Source organism: Lasioglossum baleicum, chromosome 6, assembly GCF_051020765.1.
Source record: "Lasioglossum baleicum chromosome 6, iyLasBale1, whole genome shotgun sequence".
NCBI lineage: Eukaryota > Metazoa > Arthropoda > Insecta > Hymenoptera > Halictidae > Lasioglossum > Lasioglossum baleicum.
The window spans coordinates 4301981-4323121 of record NC_134934.1 but is presented as its reverse complement, the minus strand read 5'-3'; the positions used below and the strand labels follow the sequence as shown (position 1 = coordinate 4323121).

The 21141-nt window shown below is 43.5% G+C and overlaps 2 protein-coding genes across 3 annotated transcripts in view; one reads left to right on the top strand and one right to left on the bottom strand.

The window, feature by feature from the left end:
- LOC143209271 (uncharacterized) overlaps positions 1-21141 on the top strand; it is a 160869-nt gene that overhangs the window by 38015 nt on the left and 101713 nt on the right. The window lies entirely within an intron of this gene.
- Positions 5782-19810, bottom strand: LOC143209642 (uncharacterized). Of its 2 annotated transcripts, none has more exons than XM_076425571.1 (3): positions 11249-19810; positions 10620-10694; positions 5782-10536 (listed from the first exon to the last, which is right to left on the bottom strand). In XM_076425571.1, exon 3 carries the CDS (start codon positions 6919-6921, stop codon positions 6280-6282), a length of 642 nt encoding a protein of 213 aa, XP_076281686.1. In that variant the 5' UTR covers positions 6922-10536; positions 10620-10694; positions 11249-19810; the 3' UTR covers positions 5782-6279. Both variants share the same exon structure in this region, with proteins under 2 accessions (XP_076281686.1, XP_076281687.1).

Sequence of the window (21141 nt, the reverse complement as noted above, 5' to 3'; positions counted from 1 at the left end):
CTAGGCTAAGGCCATACGCCGACGATGCGTCCTGGAATCCCGGCGTATCTTTAGCAGACGTTCTTCTGCGGCTCACGTACCGCGATTGTTCCATTTAACGTCGTCCGTTCCATCCCTTTCTCTGTCCGTGGCCATCTATCTTCGCTATCTGTCGCGCGTTTTTCAATTGCTCGTCACCAGGCCTTTTGTTTCGACCGTGACAAACGCTCGGCACGATTTGGCTTCGCCTTCGGCTGAGCTCCTCTAAACAGCGAGCTGGAATCCCGAGTGCGCCCCAGATCGCAGATAAACCCGCGTTTGCATATTTATGAGCCTACCGACTCGATCGAATCTATATAATTGGGAGACACTCTCTGACGTAACGATCGCAGATTGAAAACATTGCGTGGGCCGCGCGCTGAACCTGCCGGGGCTGTGTGTCGGCCTCCAGGTGTTTCCTTTCGAGATCCCTTTGGAGGACGATTCTTCTATTCGTACGCGAAATCACGAATCTCTGAAAATCCTGCACAGTTTTTGCTTCGAAATCGTCGTTGAAAATATCATCATTGCTGAACGCAACCTCGGTCAAAACTGCGCAAAGAGACGGAAGAGAGAACGGCAAGGTTAAAGAAAAAGAGCCTTACACTTCGAGAATCCGCGAAAAAACTGATTATTCCGAAGTGCACGAGGGAACCACGTGCCTATGGTTCGGTATCCTTCAAGGTTCGCAGATTTCTCTGGGACCGGCGCAGCGTTTCTGCGGACAGGTCGGCCAGAGAATATTAGCATAAACGTTCGTCTAGCGATCAAGGTTCCACGATGCGATGGGCGGCTAGAGTGACGCGTGGCCAGCTCGACGAGCGGCACACAGGAGAAATTCCAAAATCGTCTGGAGCAGACAACAGGGAGTCGCGCGGAGTGGGAGCGTATAACGGTGGACTCCCCCGTTGAAGCGGCCGCCTAGACACTTGACAGACTTGTGCTTTGCACAATAGTAGGAAGCGCTAAAAATAAGCCGGCTCGGTTCCACGACGTTCTGGCCTTGGCCAGCCTCGGTCCTCGCAACCTGGTGGTACCACCTTCTCCCTCCCCTGGCTCCCTAACCCCGTGCATAGCTCTTCATCCGACGCGTTCCTCCTCTTCTTCTTCTTCGTCTTCTTCTTCTTCTTCTTCTTCCTCTTCTCAGTTCGAACGTCTCTCCGTTGTTCCTCTCCCAGCGACGACCTACCTTTTTCCTCCCGGCGTTCTGTACGCGCACAGAACGTCCACCCACGCGCGCCGAGAGGCCTCGCGTGGGCACAGCATTTTTCCCGCGACTTTTCTCTTTTTGCCACAACGCGATCCTACGGTTCCGCGTCCGACCCTGCTGCCCAAGCTCATCTGCTTCCTAAGGGATTGCCTCGTGATCCTCCAGAGAAATTGGACACTCGATCCTGAACCTCTCTTCCGGCATACCGTTTTCTTCATTTTTCCAATCTCCAACGCTTTCAGATTCTTTTTCTCCGTTCCTACATCTCCCAGACGCGACTTCGCCACCCTACGGTCGTGTTCTGGTCCTCTACGTGTCTTCCTCTTGTTTTTATTTGGGTCAAATCTCTTCAGGGTTCTTCAGGCTCTGCAGAGATTTCATTTCAGTTTACACATCGTTATTATCTGCTACAGATTCTTCAAGTTTTGTCAGAAAATTTTTTTATCTATTCCTTATGTATAGTTTGGATTTGCATTGTACGTTGTTCTCCAAGTTGTCCTTAAATTCTCCAATTTTCCAAGAATTTCGTACGAGGCATCGAAATTCCTGTAAACAAGTAGCAACTTCAAGAACAACGATACTGTCACTTTTGTTGTTCTTTTTATTCTACAGTACCTTTGTTTATCATCTATGCGATCGTTAAACACGCAAACAACACTTGTCCGTTGCAGTACATTATTTACGCACAATGTTTCACTTTCGTCTGTATGTATTTGCTAAGACTTCGGTATGTCTGTTGACGGCGACTAGGGGATTCAGACATTCTTGGTCAGACGCAAGTGAACGCTCCGCAACATTGTTCCTGACATTCCAGTCTACAATCTCCCGCAATACTGTCAAATTGAGAACTATAGCCATCACGATTTACCATATATTTTATTTTCTCATACAATAGCAGAATAATTGGCATTGAATCACCTTGGAAGGCAAAAGTGTTATAGGTCAGTGAATTCGTCTCAGGATAGGCTACACGCTTACCGAAATAAAAACATACAGTTCTGTATAAAAACAAAATGACCACCATAAGATGTCTCCACCAGAGTCAGTGTTACTCAAAATATTTTTGACAATGTAGTTTGGGAAATAATAAAAGACACCCAGTGTGTACGCGGTATATCGTACTTAACAGTAATGAATAGACTGCGGATCTTGATGCATTTATGAAACATTAATAGATTAGAACAATTTAAGAACACTGTGACGTTGTTCTTAATGTAAAGAAGTCATCAAGGAATGAAATAAATTTTTATTTTCTTCCAGCTTCCCACAATCAATGCAGAATATTTTTATTTTGCATATGGAAGATCCGCAGTCTAGTAATGTAGTAATCAGTGTTGGGCAAATTTTATTTTAAATAATAAATAATTAGATAATAAATAACCGTGTGATTTTAATTGCAAATAATAACTAAACTTTTTATCTAAATAAAAGTAATTTAAATAATTCCACAAAAGTGATCTATTTATTATTTCTTCTTTGCAAATAGAAGATTATTTATTATTTGGATTGAGTGGAAATCGAATAAATAGTTTTTGGTCTTCTCTTATCTCTTGTATTTTGTATATACAGTTACAGTGACTCCCACTAATATTCGGACACTCTTAAAAACACCGTAACTTTTCAAATATTGGACTATGCGATTTGAACTTTTCTGGAAAGCTAGAGCAATTAGTTTACTACAGGATGTGAAAAGAAATTTTTTCAAAAATTGCATTTGACCGGAATTGTAGAGCATAAAACATTTAAGAGCATATGTTCATATAACATTTTTTTCGTACTTTTGCGTGTAGAACACGCTGGCAAAGTTTGGCCGGAAAAAACTGGGACACTCTGTATATGGATAGTCAATATCATGGATACTCAATAGTTTTAAAGATATAACTATACCTAATATTTTGAAGCCATCATTAGGGATCCATATACCATCGTCTCACAAAAGATTATCGAAATCGAAGTCGGGCGCTTGGGGTCCTTCCCCTGTAAGTGACGAAGAAAAATTTTTATCTTGCAGAAAGACCCGCAGTCTAGTAAAACGAGCCACTTGAAATTGTTCTTTTTCAATAGAATAAAAGAGAATCGGCGATAAGAGCATTATGCTTCCGTAGAAATGGTGAAACTGCGCGTATCGTGACGATCGATCAGAGTTTCAAGTTCCACGGTCCTCCTCGATCAAGGATCTAATTAGCCAGTGGGACTATTCGGGAAGAAACCGACGTCTCCCGGCATCTGTTGACAGCCAGCCCGACGGTAGTACATCGATCGCGGTTGCGGAAACGCCGGAACGTCAGACGTTTCCTCCGCAGCCACGGGGAACGCGGATGACGCGCGTCGTCGAAATGACAGCAACCACCGGCGACGGGTCACGCAGTCATCCTCGGTGCATTCTGCAACGCTCGGTTGCACCGAGATCCTTATCAAACCCATTGTTACCTTTTTTTCCGTCTGGTTTCCTTCTCTTTGTTCTCCGCGGCTCGTCGAACACCGGCGACGCACTTAATAAATAGATAATTACGTTGCAGAACGCGCTCGCATTGTCCGCGGTTTATTTTTAAACGCGACTTCGAGACTTTTCGCTCTATCCCGCTCTCTCTCTTTCTGCTTTGCCGACAAGACCCTCCATTAGGATAGAAAAACTTCGTTTGATCTTTCAATTTCAGGCCTCGGCCCCACTAGCTTCTATTACACTGCGGAACTTCATGAGGACTCGTGTTTTCGTGGCGGTGCTTCACGGAACAGTAAGAGAAATTTAATACATCTCGATAGGACGTGAATTTGTACGGTCCGTTTCGAAAATAATTATTTAATTCTCCGACGAAGCACGTCCGTCTTGGAAGGAAGAAATTCAATGGTGCGATACAAGATTCTACGTTCTTTCTCCTGCGAAACATACTGTTTCAAAAATGTATCAATCTTGAATCGATGATTGGATCATGTTTCAAATGTAATCATTTCAAATGGATCGCTTATTTTCAAGGTAGATGAATATTTAGGAAACGACACAAACTTTGTATACTACGTCAATACAAAACACAAAAAAATGTGCGGTATTCCGCGGAGTCCGCGTAGCATTGAATTAGCGTCTGAACGGTTTCGCGCGACGAACGTACGCCGTCTAATTCTATAAACCGGCTCGGCGAGGTTGAATAATAGATTGGAGGAAGGTTCCGGGTGGTTGTCGAGACCCATCGGCGAATCAAAGGACAAAAGGATGCTGTTCGGTCGGCCGTTGGTAGTCGTGACGCGAAGTTCCTGTTCGTGGAAGGAAGGAATCGTGTCGCGGCAGGCGGCAAGCGGCGTTGCATCGTTTCCTCGTTAATACGATCGCGAACGGGTTGGACACGGTTGAAGAGGGAGCGAGAATCGCGGGCAAAGGTGGGCAAGATGAAAACCGTGGTAGCGCGCTGTCGTTTGCACGGAACGAACCAAGGGGCAGGCTGAGCACGCGTCGCATAGAGGCTGGACGACCGCGTCGTGGCTCTCTCTCCTATTGTCCCCGGGTGCACGGCTCCTCGTTAGGGGATCCTTAACGATCGCTCTTCACCGACGGGTCGTGGTTGTCGTCGAAATCGTCGTATCGTCGATCTTAACGAGACTCCTAGTTTATCTCCCACCCCGTCCAGCCCCGGGAACGAGCTTAGCAGCACCTCGTTTTATCGTCCCCGATGCCAGGCCCGTTGAACACAGAGAGAGGAGCGGCTTCTTGTCGAACGGCGTCACGCGAGAAACGAGAGACCCCGAGAACCGGCGATGATTAATATAACCCTGTTCCGGCTACGATTCACCATTACTCCGGAAACTTATTTCTCCGATTCGACCAGACCCTTGACGGCCAATTACCGCGCAACTGCGATTTTATCGCCGAAACTTGCCAATTCTTTTAGATGCCGATTAACAACTCGAAAAATTTGTTTCTTCGATTCCGATCGATATGCGGCGAGCAATTATAGTCGTTGCAAGCGCAAAACTGCAGTTTTATTGTTGAAATTTTGGAATCGTTAGAGACACTATGATCGACACTGATAAATTTGTCTCGTTCATGCGGATTGATATACGATGGGCAATTACTGTCGTTGCAAGCGCACAACTGCAGTTTTATTGTTGAAATTTTGGAATCGTTAGAGACACTATGATCGACACTGATAAATTTGTCTCGTTCATGCGGATTGATATACGATGGGCAATTATTGTCGTTGCAACCGGAAGTGCATTTTTATCGCTGAAACTTTCGAATTCTTCGAGACGCTAATTAGTATTCAATAGACTGCGGATCTGCGTTTATTGTGGGAAACGGGAGTAAAATCAAAATTGTAAATAAAATTACAGTATTAACAATATTACAGTATTCTTAAATTTATCTAATCGTTTACTGTTCTATATTTCACTCAGCCAATTTCTTCATAAATGCATAAAGATCCGCAGTTTTCTAACACTAAAGTAACTTAATTTTGTTCATCTCGACGGTAACGAGACAACATAATTTTAGAGCTCATTCCAATTACCAAAGCAGAGTCTCGGAAGTCTTAAAATTGCATAACCATCCAGAGTCTGCACTTCATTAAATTCGTCATAATAGATCCAAAAATGGAGGGTGAGAATCCGGATTCATATTATGCGATTGTCGGAGGGTAAATTAATAAGATCACTCCGGCGACGAAGAGACTGAAGAATTCGGAGCCTCATATATTTGCTGCACTTTTAGAATAGAAATGAACAATTCAGATTGAATTACGCTTCTCCGAGATCAAATTATTAATCCTGCGAAGGACCAAGAAACGTTCGATAAATATTATTCATGTATAGTAAAAAATGGTATCTGAAAAAGTTTGATCGTTTTCGAATGTAATTGACATATAGCCCTTAGCACTTTAAAGACGATAATTCAAAATATCGTTTGCATTATTAAATATGTCAGAGTCTAACCAATTACTAAACATTTCAGTAGTGTATACGGTATTATAACAATTTCATATCCACGAAAATGATAAAGATCATCCTACCATGGATATATTCTAGGTCGGAAGAGATGTATCATTATCGAGTTAAAATAGCTGCTACTGCAAGGGGTTAAAGAACATTATGCATTCGTTAAAAATCGATATGAGAAGTTTGATTTTTGAGCCGGTAAACAGGTAGCGCGGGTCGATCTGTCCCATTGTCGAACGGTTCGAGAATCTCTTGCGGTAGCGATCCGCCGTCGAAATCAGCGGGAAGAACCACAAGTTCAGTCGGATAGTCAGCCAAGAGAATCGAGTAGGTGTAATCTCCATTGCGGTTCCGCGTACCGAGCGGAGACGATCGCGTTCCGCGTCTAATTGATGTTCGTTCCCGTTAAACGGTCGCTGGGAGGTGCTCGAGGGAGGCGAGCATCGTGTTTGCTGCGAGGGAACGTTCGTGAAAAATGGAGGAAACCGACGAGGGAGAAGACGACGAGAGAGGGGGAATGACGGCGGCGGTGCACGCGTCGTTGATTTCGAGGTTAACCTTTCAGCCCACGAACCGTTGGTGTACGCGCGGCTGGGCTGCTGGTGCACGAGACCTAACGGACCAAGGACGACTTTCCGTCTCGCTTGGTACCGATGGAATTCGTGGATTTCAGCGGCGCGTGGGCACACCGCGGACACGTAGCCCAACACGGAACTCCTGTTGTCCCCTTGTTCGCCGTGAAATGCGACGAAAAACGGGGGCTCGTCCATCTGCGTCGCACACTTTCAGCCAGCTAGCTGCAGCGCCGCGTCGCGTCGCTTCGTGCGAACTTCTTTTCAAAGTCGAGCGAAAAAAATTACTGACGCAAGTCTTCTTGCCCTCCCGTCGCGCGACGACGATTTTTCGAGAGCCCTAGCACTAGTCCACACCGTCGCTGCTCCGTTTCTGACGCTAGATTTACGGAACTCGTCGATTCCACCAGACTCGTATCGACTGCTCGGAGATGGAACACGATAACCAGGAAAATCTGCATTCGGTAAACTTGTCGAAACGTCGCTTCCTCGCGGATTTTCTTGTAATTGAAATATATTATAAATCTTGAGACTTACTGAACAACTTCTTTCTATACAAACAATAGGCGGTCTCTTTTAGTTTTTGGTGGAATAGAATTATGAGAAAATTCGAGGGGACGTAACGTTTCGACAAGTTTACCCTACATTGGAAGATTGGTGAAGTTTGTCTGCAACATGTGACAATGCACTTTTTCCCGAAATAATAATTGTACCGAGATTTCCAGGTTCATCTTGACATAGGGTAAGGTTGCTCAAGTCGTACCCCTTAAGAAGAAAACCGTATTAAACTTAGGATTTATCAAATAAATAGAAATTAAACGTGTTATTCAAAACTTGTGTTAATACTGTTGTTATTTATTATATCGAAATTAGCAAATCTATATGCTTTCACGTAAAATAAACTAAATCTTTAAAAACTTAAATAATCTTTAACAATTTAAATAAACTTTTACTTGATGACGGGATTTTTATAATGAGGCAGGTTTAAGGCAGACAATAATACGTAAAGCAACTTGGTTGACTCGGATGTATATTTGGTTGTCGTTGTATATGTGCTGTTGTCGCCGTAGTTCGTTCAAAATTCAAGTGGTACGACTTGAGCACTGGTACGACTTGAGCAACCTTACCCTGAATTTATATTTCGATCTAGCCACGACTCTAAAATGACCAGAAGTGTCCACTTAGCAGGGGTTAAAAAGAAGACATTGTCGTTTCAGAAAAATTGACGAATGAAGATGTAGATAATGCTTCAAACAAAGGACGGAGCAATGGCGTCCTCGAAAGCTCGCGCATAGAGATCATGTTCATCAACCAGGTTCTCGTAAAAGAGCAATTATTCTCTTTTTTCCCGAATCAGCGGCGTCCGAGCCCGCAATCAGGTACAAAGGATCTCTGGCTTAGCGAAGAACGATTTCCAGCGAACACGCACGTTCGTTCGAGAGATAAGTCAGCCGGATAAATCTCGCGAGGCGAATGCGGGAGGAGATCAAGCGGTTTGACTGAAATACCGCTCTTTCTCTCTCTCGCTCTCTCTCCCTCGCTGTTTCTCTCTCTCTTCCAGTTCGTGTGCATCCTATATCGCGGAGGCCCGTAAACACGCGAGTATGAGCACCGCTAACAATGTGCGCGCACTTAGCGCGCTATCGCTACTTGTTTCCCGGGGTCCTTGCGACGCTGACAAAGGCGGGACAGAATTACGATCGACGGTAAAACGCGGATGAGGCGAGCGCGGTAAAGATCCCGCTGACGAGATAACACGCGGAAAGACGAGAGCCCCGGTTTACGCCGCTCCCGCGACATTATACCGGCGTTCCGTAGGATTTCTTGCGCGGAACCCGCGTCCTTTGAAGCGGGCGCAAGGCCCGTGACAAGCGTGGGCGCCGACTGAAAGGACCGAGAGAGAGATACCATCCTTCTCGCTACACTACCGCCGACGGCTAATTTTCATCTAAATATTAATCGCCCCTGTTAACCCTTGCACGAAACTCCCAGAACTACGCAAAGGATACGGCCGGATAAATGTCGCGATCTTCCCAGCCAGGATCTACATCTGAAAAATTCAAGAAAATTCACTGAGCTACAGTTTGTTAGCTGCGTTTTGTGTCAGATTTTATTCAGAATTTTCGCATATTATTAAGTAGCGGATTTCCAAGGTTACGACCACGTAAGTGTTTCGGTCATTGCAGCTAGAACTTTTAACTGAATAAATTAAAGAGAATTTACTGAGGTTCGCGGCGATTTTCAAATATGTTCCCGCAAGAATGGAAGATGGAGGTTCCCACTTTATGAGAGATGCATGTTCGCTGAAAAATATATACGAAATCATGTAGAATAATTGAAAAAACCCGACCATCAATTCGGACGAAATTGACTCGATTTCAAGAGACTTCTTCGAGTCGATTTCGACATGTGTTCCCGTAAGAATTTTATAGAAAGATTACACTTATTGATAGGATCACTTTGATACGAAATCACATCGAAATACCGACAAAATCCGTCCGGTAGCTAGCATGGTCGAATGAATCGATTTTAATGGGAATCTTCAGAACTTCGTTGAAATTACACTCGAAATTTCCACTTCCATCTCGATTCCCATTCAAATTTCAAATATTTAAGAGTTTCAAGAACCTAATTATTCGGAAGTGGGTCTTGAAACGTGCACATTATGGATCTTTTATTCGCAGCAGTCTTATTTCTTTGACATTGCGAACGAGTTCCAATTACTCGGGTACCCAAGACAATTGAACCATCTTGGTCCACCTTGTTGCTCTCTATTAATTGCATTTCTTTCAACGGCTTAGTGCATCGATCGTAAGGCGTACAATTGCCGATAGTTGGCTACGAGCGATTGATTGAAGGACAGCGAATTCGAAAGACGCACCGAGAGAAGTTTCGAATGAAAATAGAATGTCGATTTCTAATCGAGATATCAGCTTGCTTATCATCCCTACATTTTTCTGGTGAAACACTTGCACCGATTGTCGCCTCTGGAAACGGGTGCCCGAGGCGACAATTCTGTCCCGTGCATAATTCATCGGCGGTTTCTGCATTACGCACAATTTCGCGGGTGCAACGTTTTATGATCTAAATGAAGAGCTATTTCAGCGCGGTATCGCGAAGACATCGGGGCCAATTAATCTGGCCGTATCGCTGACGTGATCTGGAATATAATGCTTTCGGCCGTGCCGGCGGAATTGTAAGCGGCCAGCGTTTGTTCCGCGTCGTCTGTACGAAATTGAAACTATGGACGCCACAGTTAACCGGTCGAAATTGCAAATTTCGCCGAGCCGCGAGCCGAGATAATGAGACCATTCGATGAATATTTCGATGGGTGGACCCGGAGACGGCGTCGAAAACCGACGCGAATTCTTTTCTTCTTCCTCTCCCTCTCTCTCTCTCTCTCTCTCTCTCTCTCTCTCTCTCCAAGTCTATTTTGTGATGGAGTATTAATGTATAATATAAACGTAAGCGAAAATAGCTGAGAAAGCTAATAAATAATCTATCAATCAATCTCTCGCTCTCTCTCTCCCTATCTCTTTTCTCGTTCGGCTGCAAGCATAAATTACCGTCCACGAATTAATATTTCCTCTTGCACCCGATGGCGACTTCCTGGCGTCACGTTTTTTTAGAAACTCGTCCCCACAATTTCAGAAATTCTTGACATCCTGTGAAAGCGTGAGATGCTATTTTAAAACACAATGCAGATTCTTCTAAAAATAGCATATCGTGTTTCTTTCCCTTCGCTTATAAATAGACTTCGGATTTTTATGCGAAGTAAAAATTGTCCGGAAATTTCTTTCTTCCTTCATTTCTCTGCGAAAATGAAGAAATTCTTTCAATTTCTCTACAAATTCATTTTTCCTACAAATGTACGAGACCCAATAATCTTATTTTACCTGATGTTTATTCAAATTTGGGTTGAGTCTTCGAGATCCGTAGCTGAAACCTGCGAATAAGTAGCATCTGTGATCCTAAAAAAAAAAAACAGTGAGTCTTTCGGCGTTCTACGACTCACCCCTGCCATAACAATAAACCGCAATAATGATCCGTAATACGGTCGATAAAGAGTGTTACAGTTGTCGAACAAATTAGAGGCTCATAAAAGGAACCATCGGGAAGTAGTCTCTTCTAGATCCGATAGGTCCCTAATGACTAGATTGCGGATGTTTAGGCATTTCCAATTTTTCTAGACAAATTTTAATGGAAACAGCCCCTTTGTACATCTAAAACAAATAAAAATTCTATCGAACTTTATGTTCTAGCTTTTTTTGGACGTTTTCATAAGCGATAAATGCATAAACATCCGCAGTCTACTAATGACTATCATTTCAAACATCCTGCAAAAGGAAGGCGGAGAAATCGTGCGTAGCAATATCGGACGGTTTCGCGCGAAATAATTTATTTGTTTCCGCGAAAGCGCGCGAATGGTTGCGTTAATTTCCCCAAGGCTGCGAGCATGTTCCCGCGGAGAAGCTCACGGGGAAAAAGAACAAGCGAAAGTTTCAGGAAGATCGGGGACTGCTACCTAGAATCGCGTCTTTCTTTCCCAGTACATGACCTGGACTCCGATTCTCCTCTCTCTCTCTCTCTCTTCCTCTTTCCCTGCATCTTGATCGTCCGATCTATTCTCCTACGCAGCTGGTTCCAGTGCTCTTTGTCCTCTGACCCAGATAGGAAAGTCGCGTGGAGAGCGTGGAACCCGGAGAACATTGCAGATGAAGAGGATCGGTGTGCCTCTGTAGTCTTCTCTCTCTTTCCTACGTCCTGCAATCTCGTAGGAGATATTGGTTCGCTCGCAATTAATCTAGTTGCTGCATGCAAAAAAGCCCGTTCTAACGACGGGGAACTGCTTTCGTTGCCTAGCTGGACACCCAAGCATCCAAGCAAAAATTATCTACTTACATGTGGTTATTAGGTGACTGAGACCGTTACACATTTCGTTTTTGGGAATCATTCTTAGAGTTTATTGTCTGTTTACTTCTAGGTTTGTTCGAAGACATTCAGACATTGCATACACAAATACCTACCACAGAATATTTGACATACAGTTGGTGTGCAAAGTATTCGTGCACCTTTCAAAAATGAATAACTTTTTTCACAGAATTCTACCCAGCAGCTTGAATTTTTTTAAAGACGTTAGAAGGATTAGTTTACTAGCTAATGTGTAAATAGTTTGTTGTTTTAATTGTCATTAATCGCAATTGCGAAGGAAATAGTAAAGGTTAGAGCGCGTGAAACGCGCGAAAATCCTAGAATTGAAATCACGACTAGGAGACCGGTGATTTCTTATTCTGTGAATTCTTCAGAGGTCGGCTGCTCTTGCACAAAGGTCCTGAGGAATTTCCACGCCTAACAGCAGGGTTAGACACGTGTCTGACCCGATGCAGTGGACGTGGTCACCCGAACGAAGCGCACAGGCGAATCAAGTTGAAATGGAAACCGGATTACAGCTGGACACGTCGCGTCGCGAGAAAGTCCAAGAAAAATGGTCACCGCCTGTAAAATCATGACGCGATACATTATTTTCCTGTAAGGGGGGCCAGATGATTCTATTTTAATGGGTTAGGTTGCCGTGTATTGTTGAGGAAGAGAAATCTGCAAGCATGATCGGACTGTTTCCCTTCTGCGTTTCGAGTGCTCGATGGTTCCGCGATCGATATTGCGCAGTCACCAGTTAAAATGTGTCGATGTCTTACGACCCGTATACGCGGGGACCATCTGTCGATGACATCAGTAGCCCGCATGTACTTACATACATCGGTTTTCTTTCTGTGCACGTGACTGTCTAGTTTTATATAACAAATAATGGCCAATTTGCGTCGCATGTTAGAACAGTCGCTACCGTCAGGTAATACTGGGACGATCAGTCGATCCCTCGGTCACGCTCCTCTTCGCCTGGTGACAATTATCTCGTCACCATTTTTAAACACACTAATTAGTACGGCTCTGTCTACAATCACGCCTGTCTCGAGCAGATTTACCTACAAATACAGGTTCTGCACTCCAAATTCACCCTTTTGTAAATCAATTTCAAACTTCCACGAATAAAGTATTTTTAAGTGAGTTTTCGTTAAAAAAAAAATCAAATCAAACGAAAAATTGATTGTTGAGAAATTCAAAATGTTATTTATTGCAAAGATGTACATGAAATACTTATTTAAAAGTAATTACTAGACTGCGGGTCTTTATGCAAAATAATAAATGTTTGCATTGATTGAAAGATGCAGGAGTCAAATAAAAGTTTCATTCTTCTTTTAATTATCTTATTAAGGTGAAACTCACATACACTGGTGGCCTTCAATTTTTTTAATGTCTTCACCGTTTTAAACTGTATGTACCCATTTTTGTCATAAATGCATAAAATCTGCAGTCTAGTTAACTACCAATTCATTAAAAAACTGTGTGTAGATATGTATATTTATTGTAGTCATTTTCTGATTATAATAAATTTAAATAATGAAAGTACATATGTATTTATTGAAGCGTATTGAGTATTGAGTCTTTGTTTCGAGTGTGTCTAAGTAAATGTATAATTTAATCTAAATGTGTGTGTGTGAATATAGAATTTAATCTAAATTAAATGTTCTTTTCACATTATTTGAACTAACTTAAATATTCATAGTGGGTGAATTGATTTGCAAAAGGGTGAATCTGCAAAACTGTGTCAAATTGACGCGAGGAACGGATGAGGCCTAAAGGTGGGATCTCCTTTGCGCGTCTGGACGCAGCGTTTTGTTATCTATACTGCATTCATCGTAGCTCTCTGCTGTGCCTCTGGACGCACAAGTTTGTGTTCCTATGATGCGATTTGGTATGTTTTTCCTTGTATTTCATTTGCGAAGAAATTCGAAGGAGCATCGCCCAAACTCAAACACGTGCGTCGATCGATTTACGATGTGTGTTCGACGCACACGTTTGCGTTTGTATTTTCGTTTCGAGACCTCTGAATGTTGCGCCACACCCAAACGCATGCGTTTGTCGACCCGCTGCTTCAGAATACTTTTCGGACTACTGTTTGTTTGAATTTTTCGATCATTTTACGATCCAGCCCACTGTGTTCTTCGGCCATCCCAGATTGTACATCGCGATGCAGCGTTCACTTCAAATAATTTTAATTTCGTCAATTTTCGAATTTTCAAATTTCAAAATGAATGTTTACAATTTGCAAATGTGCTTGCGTCTAGACGCAGTTCTAATGAAGTATGACGAGTGGAGTATACAAGGCGCTGGGATAACAAAACGCTGCGTCCAGACGCGCAAAGGAGATCTCACCTTAATCATGAAGAAGGTTCATACAAAATTTTTGTTAGTCTTTCGAACCGCATTGTCTACTGGGTCTCGTATATAATACAATATAAAAAATAAAAATTGACCCTCTAAACAGTTGAGCGAATTAATCGTAGAGGCTGCGAAGTTCTTTTGCGTGTACCAGGCCAGAGCCTCAGCAGCGAGAGCTGCAGGGGTTGTCAAGCGGCGAAGAACAATGTTTGGACAGCCAGTTGAAAAGTAACGAAATCCACTGTTCCCTTGAGAGTCCGCTCGACTCAGCTCGGAACAAGCTCCGAGCGTTCTCTCTGCTCGTTGCGCGCGGGACTTGTGTATCTGTTCGTCGTTGATATCAAAATGCAAAACGGTCTCCGGATCGCGGATTAACGAAGTTCGCGTCGGCTTAAAAGAAAAACTGCCGACGCCCGGTTACAGTCCGGGTACATATTCATGAGAGCCTCACCGACAAAGGTGGATATCCGGGCGGGAGAAGGGACCGGCGCGAAAGTTTTAATAATTTATAAAGAAGCTTGTACCCAGACCCGGGGAAAATTAATTTCTGTTTCCTGGAAAGTTGCCGTGTACGCCCGACGCGCGGCTCTGTCGAACATCGTCGCGCCATTATGCGCCGCATTATGGGAAATTAATGACGGGATTGGTTGTTCCGTCGACGAACCCTGATTCTCTACTTCGCGGGTTCGCTGCCGGATCCAGAACCGGAAATCGCCTGTTCCACACTCGAGATTCTGCCTGGAGACCCTGAACACTCTGCCACGGGACTCTCAACATATTTGAAAAAAAATGTTGACGACTTGATTTTACTAGAAATTTATTTAAACTTCATGAAAGTTTCGTTGGAAGCGTCCAATTATTGAAAATCCATTTAATAGTACTTGATTGTATTCTTTCTCTCGTCTCTTGTCCAGTACTCATCCGTTTTAGCTTCGCTCGAAAATTTGATATATTTTTCCCACAATTCCTGAACGACGTCGAACGTGCATAAAACAAAACTTACCAATTATTGAAAATCCATTTAATAGTACTTGATTGTATTCTTTCTCTCGTCTTGTTCAGTAGTCATCCGTTTCACAATTTCTAAACGACGTCAAACGTGCATAAAACGAGACCTTTCTCTTAGGCATCGTCGCATAATTAATGTTTAAAAGGTCGATCTTTCCCACCGTCGTACCCACCAAAAAGTGCAGCGTCACTGGATCGTTAAAAAGAACTCATTAAAACAATCGCTCTTGACCTTCGCGATAACATTCGAATACGACAGGAACGAAAGAACTGCAGTTTGTTGTGAGGACGACGCTATTTACGATCGAAATTCTAATTAAGCATCAATTAAATTCGAGGACCGCGGGAAATTAGCGACCTCGCGGTTGAAACACAAAGACGCGGAGGTTCGCGTGTATTTGTCGTGGTTGGTGTCGTCACCGGCGGTATGCAAATGGATGGATTACAACGCCGGTTAATTGCGAACTATTTTCCGTCCGGGGAAACGCGAAGTTTAGCGCGACGCGGCCGACAGCGTCGCGTCGGGTCGCGTCGCGGCTGGGAACAGATAGAGAAAGAAAAATAGTGGGATATATCAAAGGTCGTACCTGCACGTGCGTCTCGATTACGTCGGCGCGACGAACACGTTGTCCGCCTGCACAGCCGTCGGAAATCCGGAACGGAGTGACGAGGATTGCGTAATAGTCGGGATGACAGCAAATTACTAGCCGCGCCGCGCCGCGCCGCCCGGCGTCCACGATGTTCCGAGAATCGAATTCGTTTGCTAATTGGAGTTCATCCGAGGTCGAATATTCGCCGATATTCCGGCTCGCTGTGTCGAATACGCTCTGTTGCGAATCGCGTCGAAAACGCGTTTCTGAAGCCGCGAGGAATTGCCAAGGAACTCTTACACTCTCGCGGTCACGAGTTTCTAGATGTTTATTCGTTTGTTGGATACCGGGTAATGCTAATTAACTCTCTCATTGTGAAAGGTGTGCGCACACGCCCTCATACGGGTATTAACCTTCCGATAGCGGCGCGACGGCCGAGTCTATTTTCACGCACAATATCGGACTCGTCGAACAATTAGGCGATTTAGCAATGAAATTAAACGAATATTACATTAGAAACTAGTCGGTCTACGAGAAGTAGCTTGCAAAAGAATATTAAAAATTATCGAATTAATCCATAAATCGGTCTTACACATCGTTAATTTGTCCAGCTACAAAAATGGTCCACTGTCCAAGAGTTAATGGGGCTACGTGCTGCCCATATGCATAATCGACTAACTTCGAAAAATCAAATTTCGTAACAATACAATTCTTATTTTCACTACGACAATGATTTCATTGTGGATTACTGTAGCTAGCCACAAGAATTGCCATACCAATTTTTTTTATTATATTTAATTTTATATGATATTTTATATATAATTAGCCAAACAGTTTTCTGTGTGTGTGTTTTTTCTCTCAAAATTAAAATTATTCACTTGTACTCGGAGCTATTTTAACTCGAAAATTAAACATCTCTTTCGATCTATTTAATTTAGTAATTATTAATTTAGTAATTGATTAGATATTTCGAATAATGATACAGCGATTTTTAGAGGCGCCTCGGAGTCACCGTTGGAGTGCTAAGGGTTAAAATTGCAGGTATCCTCCAGGATCTATGAACCAAATTATTTTATTCGAGCATGCGTTAAGATACAGTCACCCGAATTAATATTCGGACACTCTGAAAAAGACGATAACTTTTTTAATATTGTATTATACGGTTTGAACTTTTTGGGGAAGCAAGAGCAATTAGTTTACTAGAGGATGTGAAAAGAAATTTTTTCAAAAATTGCAATTGAATGGAATTGTGGAGAAAATACTAAAAGTTGCATTTTACAACTTTTTCATGCGGGCCTATATTGAAAATGGAAAAAATACGTTTTGTAAATCTGTGTCAATTATATGCACTGTGAAAGTTTTATTAAAATCGTTTGATGCGGGAAACAACGACAAGCATTGAAAGATGTTAAAAAAAAATCGTGAAAATCTGCAATTTTTACCATCTTTAAACGTTTGTAGTTCATTGCAACACGTCCACCGATTTTGACGAAATTACCAGAGTATATTTAATTGACACAGATCTACAGCACGTAATTTTTAAATTCTCAATATAAGCCCACATAAAAAAGTTGTAAAATGCAACTTTTAGTATTTTTTTCTACAATTCCGATCAATTGCAATTTTCGAAAAATTTTCTTTTTACATCCTGTAGTAAAACTAATTGCTATTGCTTCCCAGAAAAGTTCGAATCGTATAGTACAATATTTAAAAAGTTATCGTCTTTTTTAGAGCGTCCGAATATTAATTCGGGTCACTGTAGGCATCCTCCAGGAAGCTATGAACCAAATTCATTTATTCGAGCAAGCGTTAAGATAGAAATCGCTGAAAATCTGAACACATGCAAACCGCTTGTATAAGAAAATACGAACCAGATGCTCCGCGAACGCTGCATTCCATTTTCCCCTAAAAACCAAAAAGAAAAACATCGTGCGTAACCATAGTGGCAAGATCGTTAAGGGTTCGACCACAGGAATCGCCATAGCACTGCAACAGCAGAAGCAGAGGCAGCATAGCATAGCAGAGAGCCAGGTCCTTGGGTATGCATGGTTTCCTCGTGGCTGTTGTACGGTGGCTGGAAATCGGCGTGACACGGGTCCGTCGGGACGACACGGTCGGCAGGTGCACACGGAGATGTTGCGCATCTTCCGCGGAAGCCTCGCAGCCTCCGCCTGCTGTTTGGCTCGCGGCGATCATAAGCACGCTGGGACGGCCTCCGGCGAGCGTGTGCATAGTCTGCAACGAGTCGGCGTCCTCCTATAGCTGTTGCACACACACTCGTTGCCTGTGCACGCTGCATACGCCGCACAGTGGGGTAAACCGATGAATTTTCTGTCGAAATCAAAGAACAAGAGAAATTTTGCGACCAGATTTGAAATCAGCGTGACAAAATCTACGGGAAATGTGGTATAACTGTCTAGAAAAAAACCTATCCGTACATGGTACAAGTTTAACACAGATTTTCAAAGTTAAAAAACGTTTGTACCATAATCTCTCTATTTTTCCCATATTCGGGGATATTTCAGCTTTAATTGAGAAAGAAATCATCGCTCTATCTGATTTCTATAGAAAGTTCTCTGATTTTGATACAAACTTAATCACTCTGGACACAAATCAAAAAATATCATGCTGTTACTTAACACGTTAGAAATGTTCCGAGATAGTTTCTGTTCAAATTCATTTACCAATTGTGCCTGTGTGTTCCTTCTCTAAAAGTAGAAACCTTTCATCGTACTAAAATATAATACGAATACATCTACCATTCGTATATACTGAATTATATACTAAATTTTGTGCTTTCATTAACTGTTTAGAGAAGAAAGTTGCAAGGCTAGGAGGTGGATAGCGCGGTGCAAAGTCCGACCGAACAATATCGCGATACACGCTGCATAATTCTAATAATCGGCGGGTTAACGTTGTACGCTCGTAATCTCGCTGATAGCTTATGCAAAACAAAAGTATTTTCTGGTGTTCTGAAATCGTACTGGTGGCGTCACGTAATTCACAAAATACAGGTTACCGCGACAAAATTTCAATCGTGATGTGTGCAGAGCTTTTTCAAGGTGACCGCAATGTCGAGCAAAGTATTAAATTTGAAAAATTGACTTTGTGCCAGAAAAAAAAGCGGATCTCCAGGCCACTGTGCACTGTGCCGCTGCAACGCTTCGGACCGGTGCAGCGGACGCGTTGCATTGTGGTGCAGCGAAGACGAAAGGGGCTGAGGGAGGAAAGAAAGCTGGAGGAGGCGGAGGAGGAGGAGGAGGAGGAGAATGACGGCAGCAACGGGCGGTGGTGCAAGGGGGACATGGCGCGGTGCAGCGCATGCACTGCACCAGACAAAAAACGATGAGCTGCGGTGGGGGCCAGACGGGGGGCAAAAACACGCGACGGGCCCCAAACCCTGCTCTCTGACTGGCCCCTCCTGCGCCGCAACCGACTCTCCCTTACGTACACGACGCGCCGGTGATGCTGCCGAAAGAAACCGGGGATGGGATCAGGTTCGATACATCCTCGGAAATTTCTGCTCGGACGATGGCCAACACCGCTCGCTATATCTTCCAACCACGCTATAACAACATCCCTTCACGCACCAACTTACTTTCTCGATCGAAATGCCGATTTTGCTCGAACGATTCGCACGCGATCATGCACGGGAGCCTCTATGCTCCTGGTTCAGACCTCCAGATCCCAGACGGGCTCCAAAACATATACAGGGCGAGACGTCTAACTTTTTCACCGCAAATATCTTTGTTGTTTTCAAAGCTACATTAAATGTCTTGAGGACAAAGTTGAATGGTAAAATGGGGCTCATGCTACACCAAAAAAATGTTTGTTTTCATGTCATTTTTTAGAGATATCAAGGTCACCTTCATTTTTTTAAAATGGTACCACCCTTTTTTAAACATCTACAATGATAGTCCTTTTCATTACGAGTTCAGTGACTATAATTACTCAAGGTCATTCAAGGTCACGGACAGAAAAAAACGTATAAAACTAAAATATGGAAGCATACAAATTTTTTTTGGCATCGTGAGCCCCATTTTACCATTCAAGTTTGTCCTCGAGACATTTAATGTATCTTCGAAAAAGATTTGAGGTGACAACGTTAGGTGATTCACCCTGTATGTGTATTTTACACACTACATGTCTCCATTTATAAAAAATGGATCCTGTTTCAAACCGCGAGGTCCCAGACAGGCTCATAAACATATGTCTACATATACATATTATTTATTAGCGTATTTTTCATAATATTTTCGTTAGACACACTGCATTGTAACAAAATTAGAAAGATAGGTAAAACGTGCTCGCGTCGTAAACCCAGTTCATACCGGCGCCCTTAATGCTGGTGGAGACGTCGCGTCGTTTCTATTCAACGATGGCCGCGTGTCGGACGAAGATAGCGGCCGAATGGGTCCTATGGAAACCGATCGCGATCCCACGGCACGGAAATCGCATGCCATAGCCGAGATCTGGCCGACATGGCAGCGCGAGAGGCCAATTCCGCGTTCGTTCACCGGCCAATAAAAATTAGAGCGCGCCAGGCTCGTAACCGTTCCCAATCGATGCGGCCGTCGCGTCGCGACCGAAAATCTATTCAAATTGACCATCGGAACCGGCCGTATCGACAAAACCGCAGGCTCCACGATCGGCTGGATGAATCGGCGCGTTAAGGACGCACGACTGGATTTACGTTGTTAACCTGACGGGTGGGACGGGCGGGACAGGCACCCCACGTTTCGAAAATGGTCACCGACACGGTGCCGCTCTAAATATTTCAAGTGGATCGCTAAGGTAACCATTTTTACCGTCATTATGTTTGCGGCAGACATCTTACGTTGCGGCAAAAAATAATAATGGCAAGCGGTAGTTACGATTTTCCCAAAAGTCCCGCAATGGTAATAATAATGACTGTCCACTTTAGAATCATTCCCGTTTCGTTAGCGGCGTAAAAATGCTTGATATCCTGGCTACTGGTTTATCGTCCATAAAATTTCTAAAATTTATGATACACGTAGAACTCTACGCGTTGAAAATAAATTTTACTCTTCAGAAAAATGCAAGTTCCAGCCAAATAAAAACTTGTTCTTTTAACGTTAACCGATCTTGCAGATTCTACTCGACAAAATGTAGAATCCTACAATTCAATACAACATCAAAGAGACTGGCAGAGTGCATCGACAACATGCCAGATCACAAACAGTTTCCCCAAGTTAATAAACTCCTGCCAAAAGGTCCTAGCAGAACCTTCAATATATTCAAGAGTGTTCGAGCCGAACTGGCGCAGTCTTCAACGATTCAAAACTCTCAGCCTGCAATTTATTCGGTCCGCGATATTCTCTGCACGACGTGTCACAGCAGCATTAGCGTGATTAGTCTGGCGGTGTTTGAGCGTCGGACGTCGCGGAAAGTCCGCGGGCTTTCTTCGCCTCGGAGCGCAAAGCTCGAAGGGAGGAATGCAAGGTCGTTCTGGCAAGTTCAGTTTTGCAGGCTCGAGGAGGGAGCGGTCGTCCAAGTGGGCGAACCGGCGAGCAGGTCGCCA